Source organism: Astyanax mexicanus, chromosome 15 (genome assembly GCF_023375975.1).
Source record: "Astyanax mexicanus isolate ESR-SI-001 chromosome 15, AstMex3_surface, whole genome shotgun sequence".
NCBI classification, from domain to species: Eukaryota; Metazoa; Chordata; class Actinopteri; order Characiformes; family Acestrorhamphidae; genus Astyanax; species Astyanax mexicanus.
In genome coordinates this window covers 43,328,290-43,344,073 of record NC_064422.1, presented here as the reverse complement: position 1 = coordinate 43,344,073, position 15,784 = coordinate 43,328,290, and the positions used below count along the sequence as shown (strand labels likewise).

Genomic DNA, 15,784 nt, shown 5'->3' with positions numbered 1-15,784 from the left:
AAACGTGCGTCTATATCGGGAATGGTGGGCTTGTATACAGCTTTCCGATCGGACTTACGTTTTTCGTAAAAACTTCGTAAGTACGCGTTTTTTTGCCCATTGACAATGAATGGGCAGAACTTTGCACGCCCGTGGACGTCGCAATTTTTGAAATACGAAGATGAAACCAATTGAGGACCTGTAGAACTTATTGAGCTCTTTCCGAAAATATGCGTTACGAAAAGTTACGACGTACGGATTTCGTACGAATGTCGTACGAAGTGGCCCCATTGGAATGAATGGGGCCAATCGGAGGACGGCAGCTAGATCGAAGGACAGGTAGCTAGAACTCCAGTACTGTGTGTAATGGAGCAGCTATGGGATAAAACAGCATTAGGTCAAAAGTTTGGACACCCCGGCCCCCCAGTACTGTGTGTAATGGAGCCACGGGTCAAAAGTTTGGACACCCCGGCCCCCCAGTACTGTGTGTAATGGAGCCACGGGTCAAAAGTTTGGACACCCCGGCCCCCCAGTACTGTGTGTAATGGAGCCACGGGTCAAAAGTTTGGACACCCCCGAACGGCCAGAGCAACCTACCGTGCATAGCTGATTGATGTATTTGCACGTTGCGTAGCAACGTGCAAACACCATTTAATCTAATTTATGCATATAAATCACCTAGCAACCACCTAGAAACACCATAGCAACCACCACAGATACCATAGCAACACCTTAGCAACCACCTAGCAACTGCTAAGGAGTGACCTACCAACCACTTAGCAACACCATAGCAACTACCCCGGATACCATAGCAACACCTTAGCAACCGCCTAGCAACACCTTAGCAACCACACCGGATACCATAGCAACACCTTAGCAACCGCCTAGCAACACCCTAGCAACCACCTAGCAACCACCTAGCAACACCTTAGCAACCATCCCGGATACCATAGCAACACCTTAGCAACCACCTAGCAACCACCTAGCAACACCTTAGCAACCACCCAAGATACCATAGCAACACCTTAGCAACCACCTAGCAACACCTTAGCAACCACCTAGCAACCACCTAGCAACACCTTAGCAACCACCCCGGATACCATAGCAACACCTTAGCAACCGCCTAGCAACACCTTAGCAACCACCTAGCAACCACCTAGCAACACCTTAGCAACCATCCCGGATACCATAGCAACACCTTAGCAACCACCTAGCAACCACCTAGCAACACCTTAGCAACCACCCAAGATACCATAGCAACACCTTATCAACCACCTAGCAACACCTTAGCAACCACCTAGCAACCACCTAGCAACACCTTAGCAACCACCCCGGATACCATAGCAACACCTTAGCAACGGCCTAGCAACACCTTAGCAACCACCTAGCAACCACCTAGCAACACCTTAGCAACCACCCCGGATACCATAGCAACACCTTAGCAACCGCCTAGCAACACCCTAGCAACCACCTAGCAACACCTTAGCAACCACCCCGGATACCATAGCAACACCTTAGCAACCGCCTAGCAACACCTTAGCAACCACCTAGCAACCACCTAGCAACACCTTAGCAACCACCCCGGATACCATAGCAACACCTTAGCAACCGCCTAGCAACACCTTAGCAACCACCTAGCAACCACCTAGCAACACCTTAGCAACCACCCCAGATACCATAGCAACACCTTAGCAACCGCCTAGCAACACCTTAGCAACCACCTAGCAACCACCTAGCAACACCTTAGCAACCACCCCGCATACCATAGCAACACCTTAGCAACCGCCTAGCAACACCTTAGCAACCACCTAGCAACCACCTAGCAACACCTTAGCAACCACCCCGGATACCATAGCAACACCTTAGCAACCGCCTAGCAACACCCTAGCAACCACCTAGCAACCACCTAGCAACACCTTAGCAACCACCCCGGATACCATAGCAACACCTTAGCAACCGCCTAGCAACCACCTAGCAACCACCTAGCAACACCTTAGCAACCACCCCGGATACCATAGCAACACCTTAGCAACCGCCTAGCAACACCCTAGCAACCACCTAGCAACCACCTAGCAACACCTTAGCAACCACCCCGGATACCATAGCAACACCTTAGCAACACCATAGCAGATACCAGCCAGCACTGCAATCACACTCGCAGTTTCTGTAGGAACTGCAATCTAGTTATTAGTGTGATTGCAGTAATGCAATCACAGTATTGATCTTCTTAAGTCTTATTCTTCTTCTTCTTCTTCTTCTTATTATTCCACCTGTTTTTTGTCCGGTTAACTAGTGCCGCAGTTTTCGAAATATCGACTTCGTTCAAAAGAGAAAACGTGCGTCCTTATCGGGAATGGTGGGCTTGTATACAGCTTTCCGATCGGAATTACGTTTTTCGTAAAAACTTCGTAAGTACGCGTTTTTTCGCGCATTGAAAATGAATGGGCAGAACTTTGCACGCCCGTGGACGTCGCAATTTTTGAGATACGAAGATGAAACCAATTGAGGACCTGTAGAACTTATTGAGCTCTTTCCGAAAATATGCGTTACGAAAAGTTACGACGTACGGATTTCGTACGAATGTCGTACGAAGTGGCCCCATAGGAATGAATGGGGCCAATCGGAGGACGGCAGCTAGATCGAAGGACAGGTAGCTAGAACTCCAGTACTGTGTGTAATGGAGCAGCTATGGGATAAAACAGCATTAGGTCAAAAGTTTGGACACCCCGGCCACCCAGTACTGTGTGTAATGGAGCCACGGGTCAAAAGTTTGGACACCCCGGCCCCCCAGTACTGTGTGTAATGGAGCCACGGGTCAAAAGTTTGGACACCCCGGCCACCCAGTACTGTGTGTAATGGAGCTATCGGTCAAAAGTTTGGACACCCCAGAGCCCCAGTACTGTGTGTAATGGAGCCACGGGTCAAAAGTTTGGACACCCCAGAGCCCCAGTACTGTGTGTAATGGAGCAACTGGTCAAAAGTTTGGGTACCCCGGTCAGCTCTGCAATCACACTCGCAGTTTCTGCAGGAACTGCAATCTAGTTAGTGTGATTGCAGTAATGCAATCACAGTATTGTTCTTCTTAAGTCTTATTCTTCTTCTTCTTCTTCTTATTATTATTATTATTATTATTATTCCACCTGTTTTTTGTCCGGTTAACTAGTGCCGCAGTTTTCGAAATATCGACTTCGTTCAAAAGAGAAAACGTGCGTCCATATCGGGAATGGTGGGCTTGTATACAGCTTTCCGATCGGACTTACGTTTTTCGTAAAAACTTCGTAAGTACGCGTTTTTTTGCCCATTGAAAATGAATGGGCAGAACTTTGCACGCCCGTGGACGTCGCAATTTTTGAAATACTAAGATGAAACCAATTGAGGACCTGTAGAACTTATTGAGCTCTTTCCGAAAATATGCGTTACGAAAAGTTACGACGTACGGATTTCGTACGAATGTCGTACGAAGTGGCCCCATTGGAATGAATGGGGCCAATCGGAGGACGGCAGCTAGATCGAAGGACAGGTAGCTAGAACTCCAGTACTGTGTGTAATGGAGCAGCTATGGGATAAATCAGCGTTAGGTCAAAAGTTTGGACACCCCGGCCCCCCAGTACTGTGTGTAATGGAGCCACGGGTCAAAAGTTTGGACACCCCGGCCCCCCAGTACTGTGTGTAATGGAGCCACGGGTCAAAAGTTTGGACACCCCCGAACGGCCAGAGCAACCTAGCGTGCATAGCTGATTGATGTATTTGCACGTTGCGTAGCAACGTGCAAACACCATTTAATCAAATTTATGCATATACATCACCTAGCAACCACCTAGAAACACCATAGCAACCACCCCGGATACCATAGCAACACCTTAGCAACCGCCTAGCAACACCTTAGCAACCACCTAGCAACCACCTAGCAACACCTTAGCAACCACCCCAGATACCATAGCAACACCTTAGCAACCCCTTAGCAACACCCTAGCAACCACCTAGCAACCACCTAGCAACACCTTAGCAACCACCCCGGATACCATAGCAACACCTTAGCAACCGCCTAGCAACACCCTAGCAACCACCTAGCAACCACCTAGCAACACCTTAGCAAACACCCCGGATACCATAGCAACACCTTAGCAACCGCCTAGCAACACCCTAGCAACCACCTAGCAACCACCTAGCAACACCTTAGCAACCACCCCGGATACCATAGCAACACCTTAGCAACCGCCTAGCAACACCCTAGCAACCACCTAGCAACCACCTAGCAACACCTTAGCAACCACCCCGGATACCATAGCAACACCTTAGCAACCGCCTAGCAACACCCTAGCAACCACCTAGCAACCACCTAGCAACACCTTAGCAACCACCCCGGATACCATAGCAACACCTTAGCAACCGCCTAGCAACACCCTAGCAACCACCTAGCAACCACCTAGCAACACCTTAGCAACCACCCCGGATACCATAGCAACACCTTAGCAACCGCCTAGCAACACCCTAGCAACCACCTAGCAACACCTTAGCAACCACCCCGGATACCATAGCAACACCTTAGCAACTGCCTAGCAACACCTTAGCAACCACCCCGGATACCATAGCAACACCTTAGCAACCGCCTAGCAACACCTTAGCAACCACCTAGCAACACCTTAGCAACCACCCCGGATACCATAGCAACACCTTAGCAACCGCCTAGCAACACCTTAGCAACCACCTAGCAACACCTTAGCAACCACCCCGGATACCATAGCAACACCTTAGCAACCACCTAGCAACACCCTAGCAACCACCTAGCAACCACCTAGCAACACCTTAGCAACCACCCCGGATACCATAGCAACACCCTAGCAACCACCTAGCAACACCTTAGCAACCACCCCGGATACCATAGCAACACCTTAGCAACCGCCTAGCAACACCTTAGCAACCACCTAGCAACCACCTAGCAACACCTTAGCAACCACCCCGGATACCATAGCAACACCTTAGCAACCGCCTAGCAACACCTTAGCAACCACCTAGCAACCACCTAGCAACACCTTAGCAACCACCCTGGATACCATAGCAACACCTTAGCAACCGCCTAGCAACACCCTAGCAACCACCTAGCAACACCTTAGCAACCACCCCGGATACCATAGCAACACCTTAGCAACCGCCTAGCAACACCCTAGCAACCACCTAGCAACCACCTAGCAACACCTTAGCAACCACCCCGGATACCATAGCAACACCTTAGCAACCGCCTAGCAACACCTTAGCAACCACCTAGCAACCACCTAGCAACACCTTAGCAACCACCCTGGATACCATAGCAACACCTTAGCAACCGCCTAGCAACACCCTAGCAACCACCTAGCAACCACCTAGCAACACCTTAGCAACCACCCCGGATACCATAGCAACACCTTAGCAACCGCCTAGCAACACCCTAGCAACCACCTAGCAACCACCTAGCAACACCTTAGCAACCACCCCGGATACCATAGCAACACCTTAGCAACCGCCTAGCAACACTCTAGCAACCACCTAGCAACCACCTAGCAACACCTTAGCAACCACCCCGGATACCATAGCAACACCTTAGCAACCGCCTAGCAACACCTTAGCAACCACGTAGCAACCACTTAGCAACACCTTAGCAACCACCCCGGATACCATAGCAACACCTTAGCAACCGCCTAGCAACACCCTAGCAACCACCTAGCAACACCTTAGCAACCACCCCGGATACCATAGCAACACCTTAGCAACCGCCTAGCAACACCCTAGCAACCACCTAGCAACACCTTAGCAACCACCCCGGATACCATAGCAACACCTTAGCAACCACCTAGCAACACCTTAGCAGCCACCCCGGATACCATAGCAACACCTTAGCAACCGCCTAGCAACCATCTAGCAACACCTTAGCAACCACCCCGGATACCATTGCAACACCTTAGCAACCACCTAGCAACACCTTAGCAACCACCTAGCAACCACTTAGCAACACCTTAGCAACCACCTAGCAACCACCTAGCAACACCTTAGCAACCACCCCGGATACCATAGCAACACCTTAGCAACCGCCTAGCAACACCCTAGCAACCACCTAGCAACACCTTAGCAACCACCCCGGATACCATAGCAACACCTTAGCAACCGCCTAGCAACACCCTAGCAACCACCTAGCAACACCTTAGCAACCACCCCGGATACCATAGCAACACCTTAGCAACCGCCTAGCAACACCTTAGCAACCACCTAGCAACACCTTAGCAACCACCCCGGATACCATAGCAACACCTTAGCAACCGCCTAGCAACACCTTAGCAACCACCTAGCAACACCTTAGCAACCACCCCGGATACCATAGCAACACCTTAGCAACCGCCTAGCAACACCCTAGCAACCACCTAGCAACCACCTAGCAACACCTTAGCAACCACCCCGGATACCATAGCAACACCCTAGCAACCACCTAGCAACACCTTAGCAACCACCCCGGATACCATAGCAACACCTTAGCAACCGCCTAGCAACAACTTAGCAACCACCTAGCAACCACCTAGCAACACCTTAGCAACCACCCCGGATACCATAGCAACACCTTAGCAACCGCCTAGCAACACCTTAGCAACCACCTAGCAACCAGCTAGCAACACCTTAGCAACCACCCCGGATACCATAGCAACACCTTAGCAACCGCCTAGCAACACCTTAGCAACCACCTAGCAACACCTTAGCAACCACCCCAGATACCATAGCAACACCTTAGCAACCGCCTAGCAACACCTTAGCAACCACCTAGCAACCACTTAGCAACACCTTAGCAACCACCCCGGATACCATAGCCACACCTTAGCAACCACTTAGCAACACCTTAGCAACACCACAGCAGATACCAGCCAGCACTGCAATCACACTCGCAGTTTCTGTAGGAACTGCAATCTAGTTATTATTATTATTCCACCTGTTTTTTGTCCGGTTAACTAGTGCCGCAGTTTTCGAAATATCGACTTCGTTCAAAAGAGAAAACGTGCGTCCATATCGGGAATGGTGGGCTTGTATACAGCTTTCCGATCGGACTTACGTTTTTCGTAAAAACTTCGTAAGTACGCGTTTTTTTGACCATTGAAAATGAATGGGCAGAACTTTGCACGCCCGTGGACGTCGCAATTTTTGAAATACGAAGATGAAACCAATTGAGGACCTGTAGAACTTATTGAGCTCTTTCCGAAAATATGCGTTACGAAAAGTTACGACGTACGGATTTCGTACGAATGTCGTACGAAGTGGCCCCATTGGAATGAATGGGGCCAATCGGAGGACGGCAGCTAGATCGAAGGACAGGTAGCTAGAACTCCAGTACTGTGAGTGTATGGAGCAGCTATGGGATAAATCAGCGTTAGGTCAAAAGTTTGGACACCCCGGCCCCCCCCCAGTACTGTGTGTAATGGAGCCATGGGTCAAAAGTTTGGACACCCCGGCCCCCCAGTACTGTGTGTAATGGAGCCACGGGTCAAAAGTTTGGACACCCCCGAACGGCCAGAGCAACCTAGCGTGCATAGCTGATTGATGTATTTGCACGTTGCGTAGCAACGTGCAAACACCATTTAATCTAATTGATGCATATACATCACCTAGCAACCACCTAGAAACACCATAGCAACCACCCCGGATACCATAGCAACACCTTAGCAACCGCCTAGCAACACCCTAGCAACCACCTAGCAACCACCTAGCAACACCTTGGCAACCATCCCGGATACCATAGCAACACCTTAGCAACCGCCTAGCAACACCCTAGCAACCACCTAGCAACCACCTAGCAACACCTTAGCAACCACCCCAGATACCATAGCAACACCTTAGCAACCGCCTGGCAACACCTTAGCAACCACCTAGCAACCACCTAGCAACACCTTAGTAACCACCCCAGATACCATAGCAACACCTTAGCAACCGCCTAGCAACACCTTAGCAACCACCTACCAACCACTTAGCAACACCTTAGCAACCACCCCGGATACCATAGCAACACCTTAGCAACCGCCTAGCAACACCCTAGCAACCACCTAGCAACCACCTAGCAACACCTTAGCAACCACCCCGGATACCATAGCAACACCTTAGCAACCACCTAGCAACCGCCTAGCAACACCCTAGCAACCACCTAGCAACCACCTAGCAACACCTTAGCAACCACCCCGGATACCATAGCAACACCTTAGTAACCGCCTAGCAACACCCTAGCAACCACCTAGCAACCACCTAGCAACACCTTAGCAACCACCACGGATACCATAGCAACACCTTAGCAACCGCCTAGCAACACCCTAGCAACCACCTAGCAACCACCTAGCAACACCTTAGCAACCACCCCAGATACCATAGCAACACCTTAGCAACCGCCTAGCAACACCTTAGCAACCACCTAGCAACACCTTAGCAACCACCCCGGATACCATAGCAACACCTTAGCAACCACCCCGGATACCATAGCAACACCTTAGCAACCGCCTAGCAACACCCTAGCAACCACCTAGCAACACCTTAGCAACCACCCCGGATACCATAGCAACACCTTAGCAACCGCCTAGCAACACCTTAGCAACCACCTACCAACCACTTAGCAACACCTTAGCAACCACCCCGGATACCATAGCAACACCTTAGCAACCGCCTAGCAACACCCTAGCAACCACCTAGCAACCACCTAGCAACACCTTAGCAACCACCCCGGATACCATAGCAACACCTTAGCAACCACCTAGCAACCGCCTAGCAACACCCTAGCAACCACCTAGCAACCACCTAGCAACACCTTAGCAACCACCCCGGATACCATAGCAACACCTTAGTAACCGCCTAGCAACACCCTAGCAACCACCTAGCAACCACCTAGCAACACCTTAGCAACCACCCCGGATACCATAGCAACACCTTAGCAACCGCCTAGCAACACCCTAGCAACCACCTAGCAACCACCTAGCAACACCTTAGCAACCACCCCAGATACCATAGCAACACCTTAGCAACCGCCTAGCAACACCTTAGCAACCACCTAGCAACACCTTAGCAACCACCCCGGATACCATAGCAACACCTTAGCAACCACCCCGGATACCATAGCAACACCTTAGCAACCGCCTAGCAACACCCTAGCAACCACCTAGCAACACCTTAGCAACCACCCCGGATACCATAGCAACACCTTAGCAACCGCCTAGCAACACCCTAGCAACCACCTAGCAACACCTTAGCAACCACCCCGGATACCATAGCAACACCTTAGCAACCGCCTAGCAACACCCTAGCAACCACCTAGCAACACCTTAGCAACCATCCTGGATACCATAGCAACACCTTAGCAACCGCCTAGCAACACCCTAGCAACCACCTAGCAACACCTTAGCAACCATCCTGGATACCATAGCAACACCTTAGCAACCGCCTAGCAACACCCTAGCAACCACCTAGCAACACCTTAGCAACCACCCCGGATACCATAGCAACACCTTAGCAACCGCCTAGCAACACCCTAGCAACCACCTAGCAACACCTTAGCAACCACCCCGGATACCATAGCAACACCTTAGCAACCGCCTAGCAACACCCTAGCAACCACCTAGCAACACCTTAGCAACCATCCTGGATACCATAGCAACACCTTAGCAACCGCCTAGCAATACCTTAGCAACCACCTAGCAACATCTTAGCAACCACCCCGGATACCACAGCAACACCTTAGCAACCACCTAGCAACACCTTAGCAACCACCTAGCAACACCTTAGCAGATACCAGCCAGCACTGCAATCACACTCGCAGTTTCTGCAGGAACTGCAATCTAGTTTTGTTTGGAATTTTATGTTAATTTTACTCAAACATAAACCTATAAATAGCAAAATCAGAGAAACTGATTCAGAAACTGAAGTGCTCTCTTAATTTTTTCCAGAGCTATATATATATATATATATATATATATATATATATATATATATATATATATATATATATATATATATATATATATACAAACTGGCCTCACAAGATAACATCTCACAACATATACAGTACAGATGTGAACAGTTGTTACCAAGCTGTCCCTGACCCTGGTTACCCTTCGTGATCAGTTTACATACTGCTGTCCCATGACTTTTGGCAAGTCAGTATACATCAAAGAAAGTTTTTTTTTTATGTTTAATCTTTAAAAGCTTTTTCATGCTCAAAAATCTCTATTACAAACATTTTAAAGGAATCAACAGTGATGTTTCTGTGACACCATTAAATTAGCTTAATTAATTCTAAACAGTTAAGATGCCTACTTAGTTTTTTATTTATTTAATATATATATATTTAACAATACGGTCTTTTTCCCGCAAATTCACTGTCATTAATTCTTTTAAATGGAATATATTGTCGCTATATAATGAATGACCCAATTTCGGTGGCTATTTGGTTATATAGAGTACCAGTCAAAAGTTTGGACACATTAAATTCCGTTTTTTTTTTTTGTTCTTCTTTTCATTATTTTAAAATGTTCTGTATTGAAAATTAATACTAAAGCCATCCAAACTATAAAGAAACACATATGGAATTATTTACTAATCAAAAAAGTGTTAAACAAACCAGAATATGTTTTATATTTTAGCACCTCTTACTTAGATAACCAGTTTTGAACATCTCTGCTGGATTTTCTCAGTCAGCTTTATGAGGTAGAGTCACCTGGAATTCAGCTCTTTCAGTTAACAGCTGTGCTGAACTCATCAAGAGTTAATTACTTCAAGAATTTCCTGACTGTTAAAGTTAGTTTGAGAGCATCAGTTAAAGTAAAGTAGTGAAGAGGTAGAGTTACAGGTATACAGTGAATAGCAGTGAATATTTGAGTAATGTTCTAATCCAGATTATGAGTAGCAAAACTACTCAACTAAATTGGCTAAAAATGTACTTTACTTACAGTGATGGAACTGGCACTCATCAGGAGTTTCCTCTGTTGTACAGGATAGGTTTATCAGAGTTACCAGCCTCAGAAACCGCAAGTTAACAGAGTATTTTGGTTTGTTTAACACTTTTAAGTTACTACATGATTCCTTATGTGTTCCTGTTCCAAGACGTTGGTCATAAATAATGTTATGCTAGATTTGAGTCGAGTGCAGATTCATCTTTAATAAATCTGATTTATTTTAGTTTGCTTTGCTCGGGTCTGTGTTTTTAAAGATACTCTGTTTTGCTCTGTTTCCCAAATTTTGTTTTATTTCACTGTCATCCGTCCAGTGATGTAATCATCATTTTTCATTTTTTTTCATCTTTTATTTTATTTTAGTTTGTGATTGAAATCTTTATGTAAACTATAGAAATGAGTAAAGCGATGTGTGTGTGTGTGTGTGTGTGTGTGTGTGAAAGAAAGTGAGATATTGGAGAAATGCCTATATAATGAATAATGAACTGTGATCAGGGGTTTGGATGAATCAATGCTGATAATGGTTCAGCCAATCAGTGCTCGTGTGCTCGTGTGTTTGTGTGTTTGTGTGTTTGTGTGTTATGGGCTGTTTTTTTTTAAAGGTTTGAGATTTGTTTCTTTCTTTAATACAAATAAAGAAATGGGTTTGTTTTGTGAAACACGGTGAATGTAACACATGAGACACTGAGTTGCCAATCTTTCGAGTTGTGTTTGATTGTTTTTTTTCGTGCTGTGTGTATGAGCTAAAAACTGCATATCCACATAATCCATCGGATTATATGCCAGGGCTGCTGTTTAGTGCAGTAAAAGCTATAATTTTGCAGATTTTGAGGAAAAACGAAGGTTAAAAAAAGGTAAAAACAGTACATTTACGTTGATTTTGTGGCTTTTTCTTCTTTGTTTGCTTTGCTGGTTTGCTAAAAAAAAAGTACTGATGTTCATCTTTCAATAAATGTTTCATTCAGCTTGTTCATTTTACGTGCTTTTTTGAAATTCTGAATAATATGTATTTTAAATATCGTCGCTGTCCAATAAAAGACACTTATCTCCAAAACAGCAACTTTACAGGAGAGAGAGAAAACCTTGTAAACTTTCAATGGAAGTCAATCAATGTAAAAAGAGTTTATTTCAGCTAATTTTAAAGAGTTTCTATTGGTCCGTTCATCAAGATATTTTGGCACAGTTTGTCTGTAGTATATAGTAAACTAAACATCAACAAAAATGGAAATAAGTGTTTTTCATAGGACAGCGACGATATGTAATTTAAACTAGGGGTATAGCCATATCATATCGTATCGTACGCAATTATATCACCAACATTTTTTAATATGGTTAATCAATATTATATCCTGAAATATGGTGCCACACATCACACACCTCTAATTACATTCACATCAGGTTCTACTTTTTTACTGTTTTTAGCAAAAGAAAAGAAAATTTACACTGTTCTCATAATTTCCCATTAAATATCTACTAGAGACAGATTATATCTGTCCAGTATCATTTATTTTACTTTAATCCTGAATATATGGAGATATTTGGAGTGCATTATTAGTATTATTAATATCATGATATTCTGGATCATTGACTTCTGTTACAAATCTAATAAAAGTCTTGTTTTTTTTTATATTTCAGTTAGGGATGAGCCATATAATATCATATAATATAATATCATATATATATATTTTTGTATTCAGTGTTTTGTCATATCGCCAAGAGTATCATTATCACAAAAATGAAAAACATGAAATATTGTGATATTATTTTAGGGCCATAATTTAAGCATTAAAAGGGAACAGTACAGATTTAAAAGGTAAGTAGGATGGTAAGGGGGCAAACACTTTTTACATAGGGTTAGATTGGTTTGGATAGATTTTTGCCCTTAATAAATTACATATAATTATATATAATTATAATTTAAAAACTGATTTTTGTATTTACACAGGTTAACTTTTTTCTTATAATAAAATGTGTTTGTTAATCTAAAAAATGTAAGTTTGATTTAAAAAAAACAAAGACAATAGAAATCTGTAGGGGGCAAATACTTTACACAGCACTATATATACACACACATATATATATATATATATATATATATATATATTACATTACATTACATTACATTACATTTGGCAGACGCTTTTGTCCAAAGCGACTTACAATAGTCAAGTACAATGTAAAATAAGTTTAAAGGTAAAAACAACTTTGGATAGGGATAAAAGGAGGACAAATGGGAGTAATAGGATAGAGAAGTGAAGGAGGGGAAGAAGGAAATGAGTTTAGAAGTAGTTAGTGTGTTAGAGGTGTTAGGAGAGTAAGTGCTCTTTAAAGAGCTCTGTCTTCAGGAGTTTCTTAAAGATAGTGAGAGATTCTCCTGATCTGGTAGTGGAAGGTAGTTTGTTCCACCATTGGGGAACTCTGTAAGAGTGCAGGTAGGAAGGAGCCTGTTCTGTATCACCTTGTAGGCGATTGTAAGAGCTTTATATATATATATATATATATATATATATATATATATATATATATATATATATATATATATATATATATATATATATATATATTAGTTTATTAGTTATTAGTTTATTTCTTCAATTTAGAGAAGAGCACAGCGAATATAAATCTAAGTATAAATGTAAACATCAAAAATACTTGTAAACATTAAAAATATACATATATTGCAACATTACTATTAAAAAAAGTAATGAGTAAAAAGAGATGTTATATCATATATACAGTTTTTGTGTATTAGTGCACAATGTGTATAACAATGTGTATAAATTTATAAAGTTCTCCAAATATTTATGAATCTTTTTTTTTATTAATCTTCAAAAAGCTAATCTGAGTGCAATCTTGAGACAATGGGAGAAAAAAGGGAAGCGAAGCCACGCCTCTGTTGCGCTGCTATTGGCCGGCTGGCTGCGGGGGGAGCTCTGTGATTGGCTGCTGCAGGAGGCTGGCTCTCTGTTGTTTGACAGGCGGTGGTGCGTGGTCCGTTTCCCCGCAGCCTCGCGCTCAGAGCCCGGCTGAGAGGAGCTGCAGCACCGCGGAGCGGAGCTCCATACCAGCCTGCTTTCATCCAGGTCCTGTAGAGGAGTAGAGACATGCCGGACAGCAGCAGTAAAGGTAAGTAAAGCACGAGCTCTGAACTTCTATTGTTGTGTGTGTAGAGTGTGTGTGTAATATCTCTATGGGTAGATGCAGAAAACACAAAGGAGCTCAGAGCTGCTCCAGGTCTCAGTCTCAGTGGGATCAGCTGGTGAGGCCACATTAACCCCCCTACCCCACCCCCTATACCACCCCTACTCCTACCCCACCCTATACACCACCCTGAGCCTCGTGAGGGATTATCTCAGAGGGGGAGGGGAGGGGGGTACACTCTAAACACTGTCTGGAGGAAGGTGTGATGAGGAAGACATGATAATTATTTACAACAAATCCAATTAATGTAATACAGCAAGATTAGGATTATGATCGGCTGTGATCTGGATTAACATATTGGCAGTAAGTGTAATTAATAGGATAAACATTGAGGATGGAGGATTATTCACTAAATCATTGGATGAGTAGATAAGTAAGAAAATTATGTGGTGATGCTGCAGTGGGTCTGCAGGTTTAGGTTCAGCAACAGTATGTGCTGAAAGAATGAGGTCAGCTGACTACCTGAATATACTGAATATAGACCAGATTATTTCATAATCAATGGATTTATTCTTCATATTCCAAGATAAGACAATACCAGGATTCATGGGGCTGGAATTGTGAAAGAGTTCAGAGTTCAGGGAGCATGAGATCACCATCATTTATCATTTTCACACATGGATTGAGAGAGAGTTCACCACAGAGTCCAGACCTTAACCTCATTGAGAATCTTTGGGATGTGCTGGATGGAGAAGGAGAAGCTTTGTGCAGTGGTCAGACTCTACCATCATCAATGCATCTTGATCAAGACCTTGGTGAAAAATGAATAAATTAATCCAACACTGGATTAAAATAAATCTTGTGACATTGCAGAAGCTTGTTTAACCCATGTGTGGTGTTCATATTTTTGTTACTCGTTTACTTTGTTACTTGTATTTAATTCAGCAAAATTAAGCAATTTTACATTAAAATGCTTTACACATGCTCGCTTCACCTAAATTGCAAGCAATATGAACAGCTTACATGGTTAATATTTGCCCTTTACCTTTCTTATGTTACATTTCTTTTAAAAGTGCTACTCTTTTTTTTATTAGTTTTTTAATAAAATGTAAAAGAAAATGAATTAAACTCAAGATATGAGTAGAAAATTTGTTTAGTTTCAAATTTACAAATGAAGCAATGTTTATTAGCCCTTGGCCAAACATACTGTATGTAATATAAATGTGTGTGTGTGTGTGTGGGGGGGGGGGGGGTGTACAGTGTGTGTTTATCGAAAACCTGAGTTAATATAAAAAGCACTTTTAAATGATAATTTCATTTATTAAGGAAAGGAAAAAATACTATCCAAACCAATCTAGCCCTGTGTGAAATTTAAAAAAAAAGTATTTGCCCCCTAAATCTTAAAACTTGGTTGTTCCACTCTTGGCAGCAACAATTGCAATTAATCAAGCTTTACTGATAACTGGTAACGAGTCTTTTTTACAGTCTCTTCTTTATAGAAGAATTCAGACACATTTAAGGATTTTCCATCATTAACATCCTGTTTAAGATCATCCAAAAAAATCCTAATTAAAAGACTTTAACTATACCTCTCCAAAACCTCCATTTAGTTTATTTTTTAAGCCATCATTCAGAGACAGTGGACTTGACTTGTTTGTGTGCTTTGGGTCATTGTCCTGCTGCAGAACCCAAGTATGTCTAAGCTTAAGGATCCAGGTCCTGAA

At 44.0% G+C, this 15,784-nt stretch overlaps 2 protein-coding genes across 2 annotated transcripts in view; one reads left to right on the top strand and one right to left on the bottom strand.

Moving 5' to 3' along the window:
- Nucleotides 1–15,784, bottom strand: part of mkxa (mohawk homeobox a) — a 343,537-nt gene that overhangs the window by 74,264 nt on the left and 253,489 nt on the right. The window lies entirely within an intron of this gene.
- The window catches only part of afap1 (actin filament associated protein 1), a 123,019-nt gene continuing 121,148 nt past the window's right edge, over nt 13,914–15,784 (top strand). Inside the window, exon 1 of the mRNA XM_022670295.2 lies at nt 13,914–14,045. Coding sequence (XP_022526016.2) covers nt 14,024–14,045 — 22 coding nt within the window. The 5' untranslated portion in view covers nt 13,914–14,023. The remainder of the gene's footprint in view (nt 14,046–15,784) is intronic.